The sequence below is a fragment of the Microcebus murinus genome, chromosome X (assembly GCF_040939455.1).
Source record: "Microcebus murinus isolate Inina chromosome X, M.murinus_Inina_mat1.0, whole genome shotgun sequence".
Taxonomy (NCBI): Eukaryota; Metazoa; Chordata; class Mammalia; order Primates; family Cheirogaleidae; genus Microcebus; species Microcebus murinus.
The window spans coordinates 127,417,087-127,429,977 of NC_134136.1; the positions used below are offsets into that span (position 1 = coordinate 127,417,087).

Sequence of the window (12,891 nt, forward strand, 5' to 3'; positions counted from 1 at the left end):
TGGTGCGCTAGCAAACTCGGGAGGTTAGCCCCAGAAGAGCCCCAACCTGTTCCCCCACCAGTCATGACCCCAGCTCTCTCCCCCTGAATTGGGGTTCCCTCGAAAACATACTCAGTCCTTTAGGCACCAAAGGAGCCCCATTCTCATCCTCAGGTGATCTTGGTTATTTTCTGTGGAACCCTGTCCCACAGGCCTGGGGTGTGGCCCTCCCTGCTTTCAATGTGTGGAGTGCCACAGACTCTTGCAGCCTAGGACAGCCAGCATGCCAGGGAAGAATTCAGAGAACAGGGGCTGAAATGGAAGGGAAAGCACCTTGGGGGACATAGGGGGTAGAAGGGCAGGGACCAGGGCAGTGGGGAGCTTAGCCCCTGGTAGCTGGGGCAGGTTGAGTAACTCCACCTGGGATGGAAGTGGGGGTGGTTCCAGGGACACCTTCTCAGGCTCATTCCTATCAAAGGCACCACTTGCGCTAAGGGGAAGAGGGGGCGGAAGCGAATCCCAGTGCTGGGTGGGCTCTAGAGGTGCAGAGTTTGAAGAAGAGCGCTGACGACCCAGCAGGGCACACCAGGCCCCTCCTCTCTGAGGCTTTCTCAGACCTAGAATATGAGCGCCCTCAGGAACTGCCTTACCCCTCTCTTACAGTCAACCTCGTCCTTGTCATGTGGTTCCTCCTAAACTAGTGTCATCTCTGCTACCAGTGTCTGGTCCTACCATGCTGCACCTCCCACAGAGAGGCCTCCGAAGGAGGCCCCCATCTAGCCCTCTTTGCAGTCCCAGATGATTCCTTCCTGTCCCCTTTCTGCACCTGAGGGTCTCCCAAGCCCATCTTCTCTTTCATCTCGCCACAGCCCTGCAAGGGAGGAAGGATTCTCCCCATTTCTCAGATTTTACAGCAGAGAAGCCTGAATTCCCAAGGCAGGGTGAGGGGAGGTAAGTGAGGAAGCCAAGGTCACTCAGTCATTGCCCAAAGGCAGCCTCGACCCAGCCTTTCTTCTGCAATACCGGTGGGGCCCTGAAAAGGCGGGCCCAGGCTACTGGCCTGCGTCCCTGTCTTCTTGGAGGGCACCCGGGGCCCAGCCGGCAAGAATGGCAGGTAAGCCCAGGTTGGCATAGAAGGGGGGTTGGGCTGCGCGGGGACGCTTGGCCTTGGGAGCGGCCGCCTGAGCCCGCTGCTGCGCCAGGTCTCCAGAGGGGCCGCATCCCGGGTCACTACTGGGCCGGTGCGGTGGCCAAGGTCCCCTGCATGTCCCCCGCCCGCCGGCTAGGCCCCGCCCCCCGGCGGCACGGGCGGGGGCAGGGGCGGCGCCGGCGGAGTGGGGCGCGGGCGCGCAGTGCTCGGTGCGCGCCGCCGCCCCTCCGGCCCAGCTTGCCAGCCCACTCTCCCAATCCCCTCGGCCCGCTCTGGTCGCCCCCACTCCTCCTTCCACTCCTTGGCCCGCCGGCCCGGCGGCCCTCTGCGCAGGGCAGTGCGAAGATCGCGGCCTGGCGATCGGAGCACTGGGGTCGTGGCGCGAGGCTCGGGGCGCGAGGCCAAATCTGGCTCGGCGGGGTGTGTGGGGTGGGCAGCGGAGCAGCCCCCAGAGGAGAGCAGGGGCAGGCAGGGGGGTGCCGAGGTAATGGGCAGGGCCTGGGCACCAGGCTGCTAGGGGCGGGGGCTTCAGGGGCATTTCGGCCTTGGCCCGGCGGGCTACAGGGCGCCCGGGGCTGCGGGAGGACAGCAGCGCGGGGAGGGCGGGAGGGAGGAGACCGCTGGGCTGGGCCGGGGGGCTTGGCCGACTGGGAGCAGGTGGGCGGGGACAGGGGCCCTGCTGGAAGAGGCGCAGCAGAGAGGTAGCGGGCTGTGTGCGCAAACAGGGCGGCCGCCTCCTGGGCCCGGAGAACGGTGAGGCCGCTTGGGTTGGGCGCACCAGCCCCGAGGGCATGGTTCGGTGTCCAGGGCCGCCGAGCTGGGCTCTGGCACTGTTGGGGAGGGGGGATCTGGAGTCTTGGCCGGGCCAAGGTGTTGGGGGTCTTGAGCAGCCCGGGAGAAGTGTTGCTGGGCCAGAAGCAGTAGTTCCTGGGCAGTTAGCTGGTGTCCGGCAAAGGTGGGCGAGGACAGGCACTCTCAGTGCTGTCATGAATGGAAGGGGACAAGGGGGCCCCAGAGTTTCAGCCTCATTTGGGCGCTGCCTTGTCACTGGGTGGGTCGATGAGTCATGAGATTTGTAGATCACAGAACCCTTTCTTGGTGATCAGTTCTGAGTGACAGAAATAAAAAGGGCTAGGGTTCAGAGAAGTGGTTTGGAGGCCATGGCTTGGGACCCCGGGTGCACTGGTGGCCACCAGGCTTCATGCGAGGGACTTTGGGAGCCGTGCTCAGAGTGCTGTGATTCAGAAGCTTCAGCCTGGGGTGGGGTCGAGGAAGGTCTTTGTGGTGGCCAGTTCCCCTCCTTCCTTCCTCTCCAGGCTGCCAGGATTCAGCTGTGTTCCTGTGGGGAGTGGGTTAAAAATTCCTTCAGCCTACAGTCAGCTTTACAGTAGCCACCAGAGGCAGGAGGGACATATACATGCGTGACTGCAGTATCATTCCCTGTCCTGGAGCCCTCAAGCTCGCTTCCTCACTGTTGCCATAGTAACTGCCTATTGATGGTGTATTTATAGGGGAAGAAGCAGGCGCTAAATTTTGGGGGTAGTAGAAGGCCTCATGGGAGGCCGCAGCAGCAGTGATGGTGGCCACAGAATTGCCAGTGGAGCTGTTTAGGGGACTTCCTGGCTCGTTTGAAGCCTAAAAATGAACTAAGGACTTTAAGCAAGTGTGTCAGGATAACACACATAATAGGTGTGGGTGTGCATGCACCAATGTTGGGTGTGTTTGGGACAAAAGGTGGCTATATGTAACTTGTTATGTAATTTTTCCACATAAAATTTTTAAAAACACTGCAGTTCTCTTCGATAAGCAATGAAACATATTTTTCTCTCTTCTCTTATTAGTAAAGCCTTTCCTGATTATTTTCAAACCAGATACAACAGTTCCATTTTTCTTCAATCAAAAAAACCCTCCATGTCCTCACTATATGAACCTCAGAGAGCCATGATGGAAGTAGAATTTGGAGATAATATTCCATCTTTGCTCTGATAAACAATGAGGCCAATTTTCTCACAGTGCAGGCCCATCTGTTGACAAATTCACATGTTGATAGTTTTGGGTGAGGTTGTTGTGGGGTTCAAAAGAGAATGACTCTTGACATGGTGTTTCCACAGATGAATGTTAGATTTGTTGTTTTTCCTTTAGTTTTAAATTTATGATTTATATCCTATCTGTTTGCTGGAAGGATTAGAATACATATAAATTCACGATAAGATTCTGAAAACATAAATAGAAAACTGTATATCTCATCACAGGAGATAAGCATATGTGCTCAACAGCTGGGTTGCCAGGGTGCCTGTGCTTGACTGGCAATGCTAATGCTGAACTTCCTGGCAGCACAGGCCAAAAGGGGCACACAAAGGGTTACATGGTTCACGTGTCTTGCATCCAGTTAGTCATAAAACCAGAGCTTCTGCTTGGAGAGGGAAGCAGTGGGGTGATTGTTCCCAGATGTGGACAGCTTGGCTGGTGCTCTGGAATATGTGTGTGAGTGGGTGTGTGTGTTATGGGCAGGGGCAGGAGGAGCAATGTGCTGTGCCCACAGTTTATGTACTGGCTGGATAGCTCCTTAGCAGGAGGAAGGCCTTTGGACAGTAGCTCACATTAGAGCCAACTCTTCCAGTTAGCATCTTAGTGTTGATAATATAAATCCATGTCTTGGTACTCTGCTGTGGTGGTCTTTAATGCAAAAAGAGGAGAGAAACCTGGTTCCAGAATATTCCAGGTATCTGCCTCCCTGTCAGGTGAAGATGAGCCCAGCTGGTCATCTAGGTTTGGGCCTAATGGGTATGCCCAGGGATCTCATCAATGCAACTGTGTTGTACATGGAGAGTCTGACCCTGCAGGACATGTGTCCACAGAAAGTTCTTGGAGGCTAGTCTCAACCAGGTCATGGCATCTGAGATGGTTGTTGTTCCTGCCTTAAGCTTTGTGTTCAGGGGAACATGCTTGTCATTAGAGGTATCTGCGACTTGCCATGGTGATCAAAATTAGTTCCCAATTCAGGTTCTGCCTCTGTAACTGTTGTTTTGCTTAACCTTGCTCGAGTCCCTGCATCTCTGGGATCATTTCCTCATCTAACTCTGAGGGCCTTTTCAATTCAAAGGTGCAAATATTCACTGAGGGGAGCAAGGAAGGAAGAGCCTAAGCCTATAGTTTTCCTTTTTTTTTAAGAAAAAGGCCAACCCTTAGATCTTCTAGATGCTCTGAATGTGTTCTTGGGGGGTCATAGCTGAAAGGTTTGCTTTGGGCTCTGCTGGGGGCCTTGGGGGGCTCTGGAGATGAGTTTGGGGGGAGCATGAGAAGCAGTAGGAGCTGAGTGCTGCATAGAGGGTGCTGCAGTGCAAGGGGCCCTGGTTGGACCTTTTGACCAGGCTTGGCGGGGGGTGGGGGCAGGAGGTCACATCCCGGGGCCAAAAGGGTACCCTGCAGGTTTCTGGGAGTGATTTCACCACAACTTTGCTTTTCTCCTTTGCCAGGCAAGTGAGCCCCTGGAGCTGAGGGAGCATCATGGCAGGTGAGTTTTTTCCAGGCCCAGGTGGAGTGGTGGAGGGCTATACCCAGGGGCCCATGGGAAAGGCGCATGCTCATCTTTCAAGTCTTTCCCAGCTTGCCTGTCCCCGGGGTGGCCCTGAGGCCATTATACAATGGGCTGAGCAGCTGCTTTGCCTTCTCAATTCTGGCTCCCTCCTGGAGCACGTGCTGGATGTACTTCCCCGGGTTGCTAGAGAGACACTAACGTGACAGGCAAAGACCTACCAGCCAGGGCACCAAGGGCAATTGCCTGACATGGGAACTAGGAAGGCCCACTTCTAGATAAACACCAAAGCAAATATCACCTCTTCTTTCATCCTCTAAAGTTTTGGCTCAGGCTTGTGTGGGTGCATGATTCACGTCACGCTGCTCAGCCCAGCTGGAGTTGGGGTTCTCCCTTTGCATGGAGATGTGGCTACCACCCAAAGGCATTTTTGCAGGAGGGGTCTGTGCCCAATCTCCAAAGGCTTAGACTCCCCATCCAGACCCTTCTACCTCCCATTCCCAGAGGACTCTCAGGTTTATGTGTGCCCAGTCTCCTGATCTAGCCCAGCCTGGCTTGGTACTAGACTGTCTTGAGCAAGACTCCTGATGCCAGGCGATCTAGTAGCATAGGTGGCCAGTTCAGGTGGAGGGATGCCACCCTGGTAGAGTTTTATGGGATTATTTGGTAACAATCTCACCAGCATCAGCCTCAAAGAGGAATACATTCTCACAACAAGGGCTCTGACTTTCTCTTTTCAAGGTGATGAAGAAGATATTGGTTATTTATTCACCGATGACTACAATACTCAAAATTCTTATTCTTTCTTTTCCCTGTGCACCATGTACTTCTCTCTTAGTTGGTTCCCATTTTCCTCTATAGAACCAGGGGCCTTGTTGGGTCCATGGTATTCTAGATGGGAATGTATGGTGCCACAGGAAATCAGCCTTTCTATCCCTTGTTTGGGAGCCTGGCATCTTGCCTGCTCACTTTGCCTTGTTTCTCCCCATGATTATGCTTCATGCCTGGACTGGGCCTGGATAGAAGGCCATTCCAGGCCTCAGTACAGCTCTCTCTTCAGTGTTTCTGGAGGCCAAGAATGCCCACTCAGTCCTGAAACGGTTCCCTCGTGCCAATGAGTTCCTGGAGGAGCTGCGCCAGGGCACCATCGAGCGCGAGTGCATGGAGGAGATCTGCAGCTACGAGGAGGTCAAGGAGGTGTTTGAGAACAAAGAGAAAACGGCATGTACTGCCCTGGGGCTGGCTTCTGGGGGTAGGAGTGGCCTCAATAATAATGAGAGCAGACCCTGGTGTCTCAGGTAGATCAGAAGCAGGGGAAGGGAAGCCACCCAGCCTAAGGCATGGCCACAGGGCCATAGAGGAACACAAAAATGTGCTTACATTCCCAGCGCTTAACTCTTGGGGGGCCTCTTCACTTGGAAGCGTTGTCCTTTGTCCTTGGTGCATTCCACAGCTTCTCTGCTGCTAGGTCTCCAAGGCCAGTCAGATGGGGAAGGGTGGGAAGCAGCCATGGGCTTTGTCCAACATGATACAGCCTTGCTGAAGGCCTCTGAGGTCCGTCTGGAGTGTGAATGTCTGGTAAGTGGTGCTTCTTCTTTTGCAGATGGAGTTCTGGAAGGGGTACCCAAATGCTGTCTACTCAGTGCGAGACCCCTCACAGAGCTCAGATGCCATGTACGTGGTGGTGCCCCTTCTGGGCGTGGCGTTGCTGATTGTCATAGCCTTGTTCATCATCTGGAGGTGCCAGCTGCAGAAAGCAACCCGTCACCATCCCTCCTATGCTCAGAACCGGTACCTAGCCAGTCGCGCCGGGCACAGCCTCCCCCGGGTCATGGTGTACCGAGGCACTGTGCACAGCCAGGGGGAGTCCTCTGGGCACCGTGAGGCAGGGAGCAGCAATGCCCAGGTGGTGCTGGGGTCTAGCCGGGGGTGCAGAACCACAGTGCAGCTTGAGAGCACCTTCTACCTCCCTGAGCTCTCCCTCTCAAGACTATCCAGTGCCACCCCTCCCCCCTCCTATGAGGAGGTGACTGCGCCCCGGGAGAGCAGCAGTGAGGAGGCCAGTGTCTCTTACAGTGACCCGCCCCCAAAGTATGAGGAGATAGTGGCCGCCAACCCTGGCATAGACAAGTAGTAGGATGTGTGTCCCATCCTGTATGAACGCCTCTTTCAGAGACCTCCTATTTTCTTCTTAACTTTTGGAAGACTGTGCCACCACAAAGCAGCCTTAGCCTCCTTGTTGCCAAATAATTCCCTAACCATGGAGTATTAGGAAGTCAGTTGTCAGAGACAGTTAGGGAGGGTGGGGTAGGGAGCATGATGGTCAAAGCCCCTTGGGAAGAGCTACAGGCCCTAGTGTCCAGCTCTTCCGAATACTCCCCTGAAGTCGCACCATCCTGTCCTCTTGTCAGGGACTGGCTTCTCTTATGCCAAAGGAATCAACCCATTGAGTCAATTATGGACAGGATGGCCACAGGCCCAGGCCTAGGGCTATGGGGCTGGCTGGAGGCCTGCATATAGAAGTCTAAGCCACAGAGGATACTGAGAGGCCAGCCCTTCAGCACCCTTCTCCCTTGACAGTTCTGTTCTTTCTATCTTTGCTTATACTTTGAAGGCAGGCACAAGGACTGAGAAACAGACAAAATTTTTAAAAAGTAATGACAAATAAATAAATAAATAATAAGTACAACAGAATAAAACTCTAGAATCAAGGCCATTCCTAGGAGGCCTAGTGAAATCCATCTTACAGATCTGCAACACTACCCCATCCCCCTTCCCCACACTCCTAGAAGGAGGACAGAGTATGCGAAGGATGAGGGGCAGGGTCTGGATGGCAGAGCTACTTCCTATGGATTTACTAAGGGGCCCATGTGACTTTGCCTCCCCCAGACTTTGCCTCTGCAGACTTGTGCAGCAGCCATGCTAAAACCACTATCCACTGGCACGAGTCCACTCACAGCCTGGAGCACTCTGCTGTGGGGCACACTGATGCTCCTGGCCCTATCTGTGCAGCCCATGGCCTTCCAATGGTTGGGATGCAGGCTGGGTGGAGCTGAAGTTTTCTCCTTGTGAGGTTGATAACAGGAGCTTGAGCTTGGCTTCCTTGGCACTGTGCTCTCTGGCTTTGAACTTTTAGGATACTTCCCTTTTTGTAAATAGGTGCATTGAAATTGAACTTCAGATTGATGATTTCTCCTTAAGGATGGTGTCCACCTGAGGAGAAGATCCTAAAGTGTTCTTTTTTAAACATTTCTTTGTGGGGGAGCCCATGACCTGGGGTCAAAGGTCCATCTGAGGTTTGCTCTGCCAGCCTGTTTTCTGTGAGGCTTTAGACAGCAGTAGGGCAGAGGTGACCTGCTATTTAACTATCAGTGACTGCATGAAAGATTCTGTTGACACCACCTCCCCCCATTCCCATCTCCATCCTCTGGCCTTAGCACCAAACTATTTTTCCTCCGTGGTGCTTTAAAAAATGTAGCAAATTTTTGTGCAGCCCCAAAGAGTACACAGCCTAGGTCCATTGGCAACCACAGTGATTTAAACCCCTTTCAGTCGACAGCTTCTTTCTGTCTAAACAGCTCTCCAAGGCAGACATTGAGACTCAGTCTTTGATGCAGCCCCCTCTTGAGGCCACAGATGACTTCTGGAGGCCCCTCCAGGCCTGGGCACTTGCCCAAAATTGCACTTCAAGTCAGGAGGCTCATGTTCTGATCCCAGTGAGGCCACCAGCTTGGATGGCTTGCTCAACCCTGCAGCCAGAGTTTTCCACCCTCCCCCTACCTGACAGTGCCCATGGAAGCTGAAGGACCTAATGCCTGTGAGGTGCTTGAAGTAGTAGGGAGCTAGGGAGGTAAGCCCTTAGGAAGATTCTTCTGGAAATGTGTCAGTTATAAGGGACCAGTCTTAGCCAAGGCCCTTCATATACGTCTGATGAGTCTCCACCTGGGGAGTCAATCACCTGCCAGTTGAACTTTCTGTCCCCTTGCCCCTCCCCCCTGCAAAGCTCCAGACAGGCTGACCAAGTGGCATTCCACCTTTCCTTCCTTCCTCCTTCCCTCCCCTGCCCTTCCTCACAAAGGGATTTTTGGCCTAGAAGTCCCCCATTTTTTCCTGACAGAGGCTGGGGCCCATCCTATTCAGCCACGTTGGGCAACCTGGGGCCATCCCCAGCTCTTCCAGTGTTTTCTCGAGCAGGTGCCCAACTGTGACCTGGGAGCTGGTGAGAAGACACTCACCCCAATGCATCTGCTCACCAGTTAGCATGGAGCCAGGCATGGGCTTCACTGATCAGAGCCAAGAGATGCTCTCTGCCTTTGGCATCTGTTGTGCCCTTCCCTGCTGCATCCCCCCAATAGCTTGAAGCTGGGTGGTGGCTGGAGAGAGTAGGAAGTGGAAGCCTGGGGACTAGCCTGTGGAGGGCAGCATGTGTCCTTCAGGGGCTGGGGAGAGGCCATGGGGAGAACCAGAGGCAGTTCCTTAAGGCCGGTGGTCTTCGGTTCAGGTGCTTCACAGTGTCCTTCCAGGTGGGCTTGTGCCACAGTCTCCCGGATGGTTTTGTAGCACATGATGGGCATCACCCCTGTGGTGAACACTTGGCTTGTGTGAATGCCATGTACATATCTTTTCAAACTCTGTCTTTGTATGGATGTGGATTTGATACAGTTCTAACTCTTCAGTAGCCACATTTTTGTTGTTTTGGGACTTGTATGTGTGCGTGTGTGTACACGTGTGCACGTTGCCTTTTTTCATTGCTTATCTGAAACAATAGCCAGTGTGCGGCTATATTTGTACCAGGAGGGATCCAGTCTGAAGGAAGGAATGTCACCTCCTGCGGCTGGGCAGCCTTATGACGGGGCCCTCAGTGGGGAAAGCTGAGATTAGCTATTGGAGCCCCCCCCCAAGTCACCACCTTCTGCCCCCTCACAAAAGGCTTTGGAAGAAGATGAAGCAGCTCCATTCTGTGGGTCTCCGCCCTGTGGGACTGGCTTACACGCCCTTTTTGCACAGTGCCCTAGGCCTGGGCTCCTATTTTGTGAGCGAAAGAAATCTGAGCCCTCCTGGGCATTTTTTTTCTTTTTGTGGAAAGATGTGTGACTATTGACTTTGGGTATGGTGGGGTTAGTTATTTAGATATTTTTCATTAAAAAAGAGAAAAGGCTTTAAAAAATTCCTTGAAATATGACTGTTCCTTGTTTTCAACCAAAAACTTTTTAAGGCTTTTTAAAACAAGAATCAAAATCCTGTCCCTCCCCTGCTCCTCATTGCCTTGGGTTTTCAAAACGAAAGCACAAGCCCAAGAGTGGGGTGCACAGGTGCCCAGTGTGCACATGCACCCCACACAGCTGTGTTTCACTCTGGCTGAGGGAGGCTCGATGCTGAGCAGTCTGAGCTGGGAGGCCCAGGCCTCTGCTCTCTGCCTGTCCCTCTGCCATTAGTGTGAACTCCTTAGGGTGCTTTGGAAAACAGGAATCTGCCTGACTTGTTGGACGTTGCCTTTTTGGTAGCCTGAATGTGAAGAATTCAGGACAGGAAAAGTGTCTTTTTGTTAAATAGTTGGAGCCAGATGCTTCCCCTCTCCCCAGCTAGAGTTGATCCTTTGACAATCAAATGGCATCCTATGAGAAGAGGGAAAAAAAATCAGCACTGCCTCTAGATAATTGTTCTTTTGTCCGAGAGACAGAGAAATACCAGGGAGAGAGGCCTGCTCCCTCGCCCAGGCTCTGTGTTTGTAGGATTGAAAAAGTGCGCAGTCTCCTATGGACTCTCACGGTCAAGGCTGAGATGGAGAGTTGGGTGGCAAAGCTGCATGTCTTGGAGGCTTTTCAGATTGACAAGTATTTGAAGCTCCATTTCAGGACTTCACCAGTTCAGAAACAAGCACATTCTCCCCCACTGAACTCTATTGATACTAATCACCATAATTAGCTAATTTAAAAGCACTGTAATCAGACTGCTGGCAACTACAGTAAAAGCCCATTAATTTGAAGCCCACTAATTCAGAACTTAGAGCAAATCACAACTTAAGATAATTCACATTAGCTGGGATTCTTGCTACGTTAAAAACATTCTTCCCTTTAGTCAATTTTCAGGATCTTCTGTGTAAGAGGAATCCAATTTAAAACGAGTACTTTTTTCAAAGAAAAGGCTCAAGATATTAAGGATCCCTTCACTGTGCCTTCAGCTTGGGGTTCAGCACTTCTAGTATGTACAGGGTGATCTCTGGTTCTCTCTCCATTGAGGGGATGGTGGGTATTGCAGCCTTTCACTCTACTCCTTTATTTATCCTGTGAATAACATAGTTAGTGAACTAGATTGCTTTGTAAAGTAACACACATTATGTATCTTTCTAAATATTCTGTCAAGCAGATGCTTTGCTATCAGACTGGCCGCACCCATCATTTGCCCCCAGATATCCCAACTTAGAGAGCTTTCCCTTTTGCAGGCTGTGGGCGGCAAGTCTCTCTGTAGCAGGAATTTCTCTGACAAAGATCTCCCAATAGCACACCCCGTCAGGCTCAACGCCTCCTAGTTGTCACACTGTGCTGCCATCTGACCCTGAACAGTGCCTATCCCAGCTGCCCCTGGCACAGACCTTCAGCATCAACAAATCCCCAGCTGCTTCTACCTTCCAGTCATCTCCCCTGACAAATGCCACATTCCCAGGCCTGGACACACATGATGCTTCCCTCTGTAATTGTGAATTTGTGACAGAGGAAACCCTGATATGTGCAACTGAGCTTATAGAAATGATTACTGTGAAATGGAGCAATTTTGGTACCACTTTAAACTGTGCTGTATTCCTGTGTTGACCTTGTCCACATTCAGTAACATGTCAGCATTTCACTGGGGCCTGGAGGCAAATTGCTTCTGATTCCTTTCTCTCTCTCTCTCTCTTTTTACAATTGTTGAGTTTAGCTGTTAAACTTTGTCTCTTTCTGTACAAGAAAATAATGAATAATAATAAAGAGCAAATGATATCCGCTTGAATCCTGTCCTCATCTATCTTGGATCCCTGCTGACTCCCAGACTCCCATGAGTATGGATGGTTGGGTCAATCTGGTTTGTCCAAAAGTCTGACTGTAGATAAGGAAACAGCCCAAACCAGTTTAGGAGCAGGAAACAGAGATGCCCTGGGTCCTAAAGTTTGTTCTCGTGCTATATAAGATGATCTCCTGACCCTTCCCCCTGGGATGAGGTTAGTAAGATCTGTCACAAATCACAGTTAGCAACTTCCCTGTCACCTTATTCCTGGTTACTAACAGTGTCCCTTGCTAGAAGGATGCCCTTCTTGATTTCAAAGCTGAGGGAGGGGGGAGAGGGACACATACTCAGGCTTTGCCCTGGCTGGACTTCCTGAACTTTGAGTATGGCAAGGGTCAGGGGTGGTTCTGAGGGCAATGATGCCTCAGCCTCTATGCAGAGGAAACTGGTCTTAGCCCCAGAGGCTCCCAGCTGTTGATGTGGAGAGAGATATAGCCATGGGAAGTCACTGGCGTAGGTTGTAGCAATCCCCAGTAATGAAAGTAATCCACGCTCTAATAGGGAAAGCCCTGGCAGTAGTGGGACAATGGCAATAAATTCAGGGCCTCCTTAGAGGATTGAATGTGGAGGCTGAATGACGAGAATGGCAGGCAGAGGCCTTGGCCTTCCTTCTTGTCCCAGGCTGGGAAGTGAAATGAAGGCTCTTCAAGCAGATGTCAGCACACAGACACAGAAGGGGTCAATGTTCTTTTTTTTTTTTAGGCAGAGTCTGACTCTGTTGCCTGGGCTAGAGTGCCGTGGTGTCAGCCTAGCTCACGGCAACCTCAAATTCCTGGGCTCAAGCAATCCTTCTGCCTCAGCCTCCTGGGTAACTGGGACTATAGGCATGCACCACTATGCCTGGGTAATTTTTTCTATATATTTTTAGTTTGCCAATTAATCTTTCTATTTTCAGTAGAGACAGGGTCTCGCTCTTGCTCAGGCTGGTTTCAGACTCCTGACCTTGAGCGATCCTCCCACCTCGGCCTTCCAGAATGCTAGGATTACAGGTGTGAGCCACCGTGCCCGGCCACGGGGTCATGTTCTTGTTAACAGAAAAGGACTCAAACTCTGTAAAATAATTTGAAGGGGTTTATTCTGAGCTGAATGTATGTGACTGGCCCAGAGCACATGGCCTCCAGAGGTACTGAGAAAATGTGCCCGCAGTAGCTGGGTTATAGTCTGGTTTTATACATTTCAGGGAGAC

At 51.9% G+C, this 12,891-nt stretch overlaps 1 protein-coding gene across 1 annotated transcript; it reads left to right on the plus strand.

Moving 5' to 3' along the window:
* The first annotated feature begins 1,814 nt into the window (after nt 1–1,814).
* Nucleotides 1,815–11,637, plus strand: PRRG3 (proline rich and Gla domain 3). The gene is made up of 4 exons (XM_012735918.3): nt 1,815–1,882; nt 4,606–4,643; nt 5,725–5,885; nt 6,268–11,637. The coding sequence occupies exons 2-4, from the start codon at nt 4,637–4,639 to the stop codon at nt 6,796–6,798; spliced, it is 699 nt and encodes a 232-aa protein (XP_012591372.1). The 5' UTR covers nt 1,815–1,882; nt 4,606–4,636; the 3' UTR covers nt 6,799–11,637.
* The last annotated feature ends 1,254 nt before the right edge of the window (nt 11,638–12,891 follow it).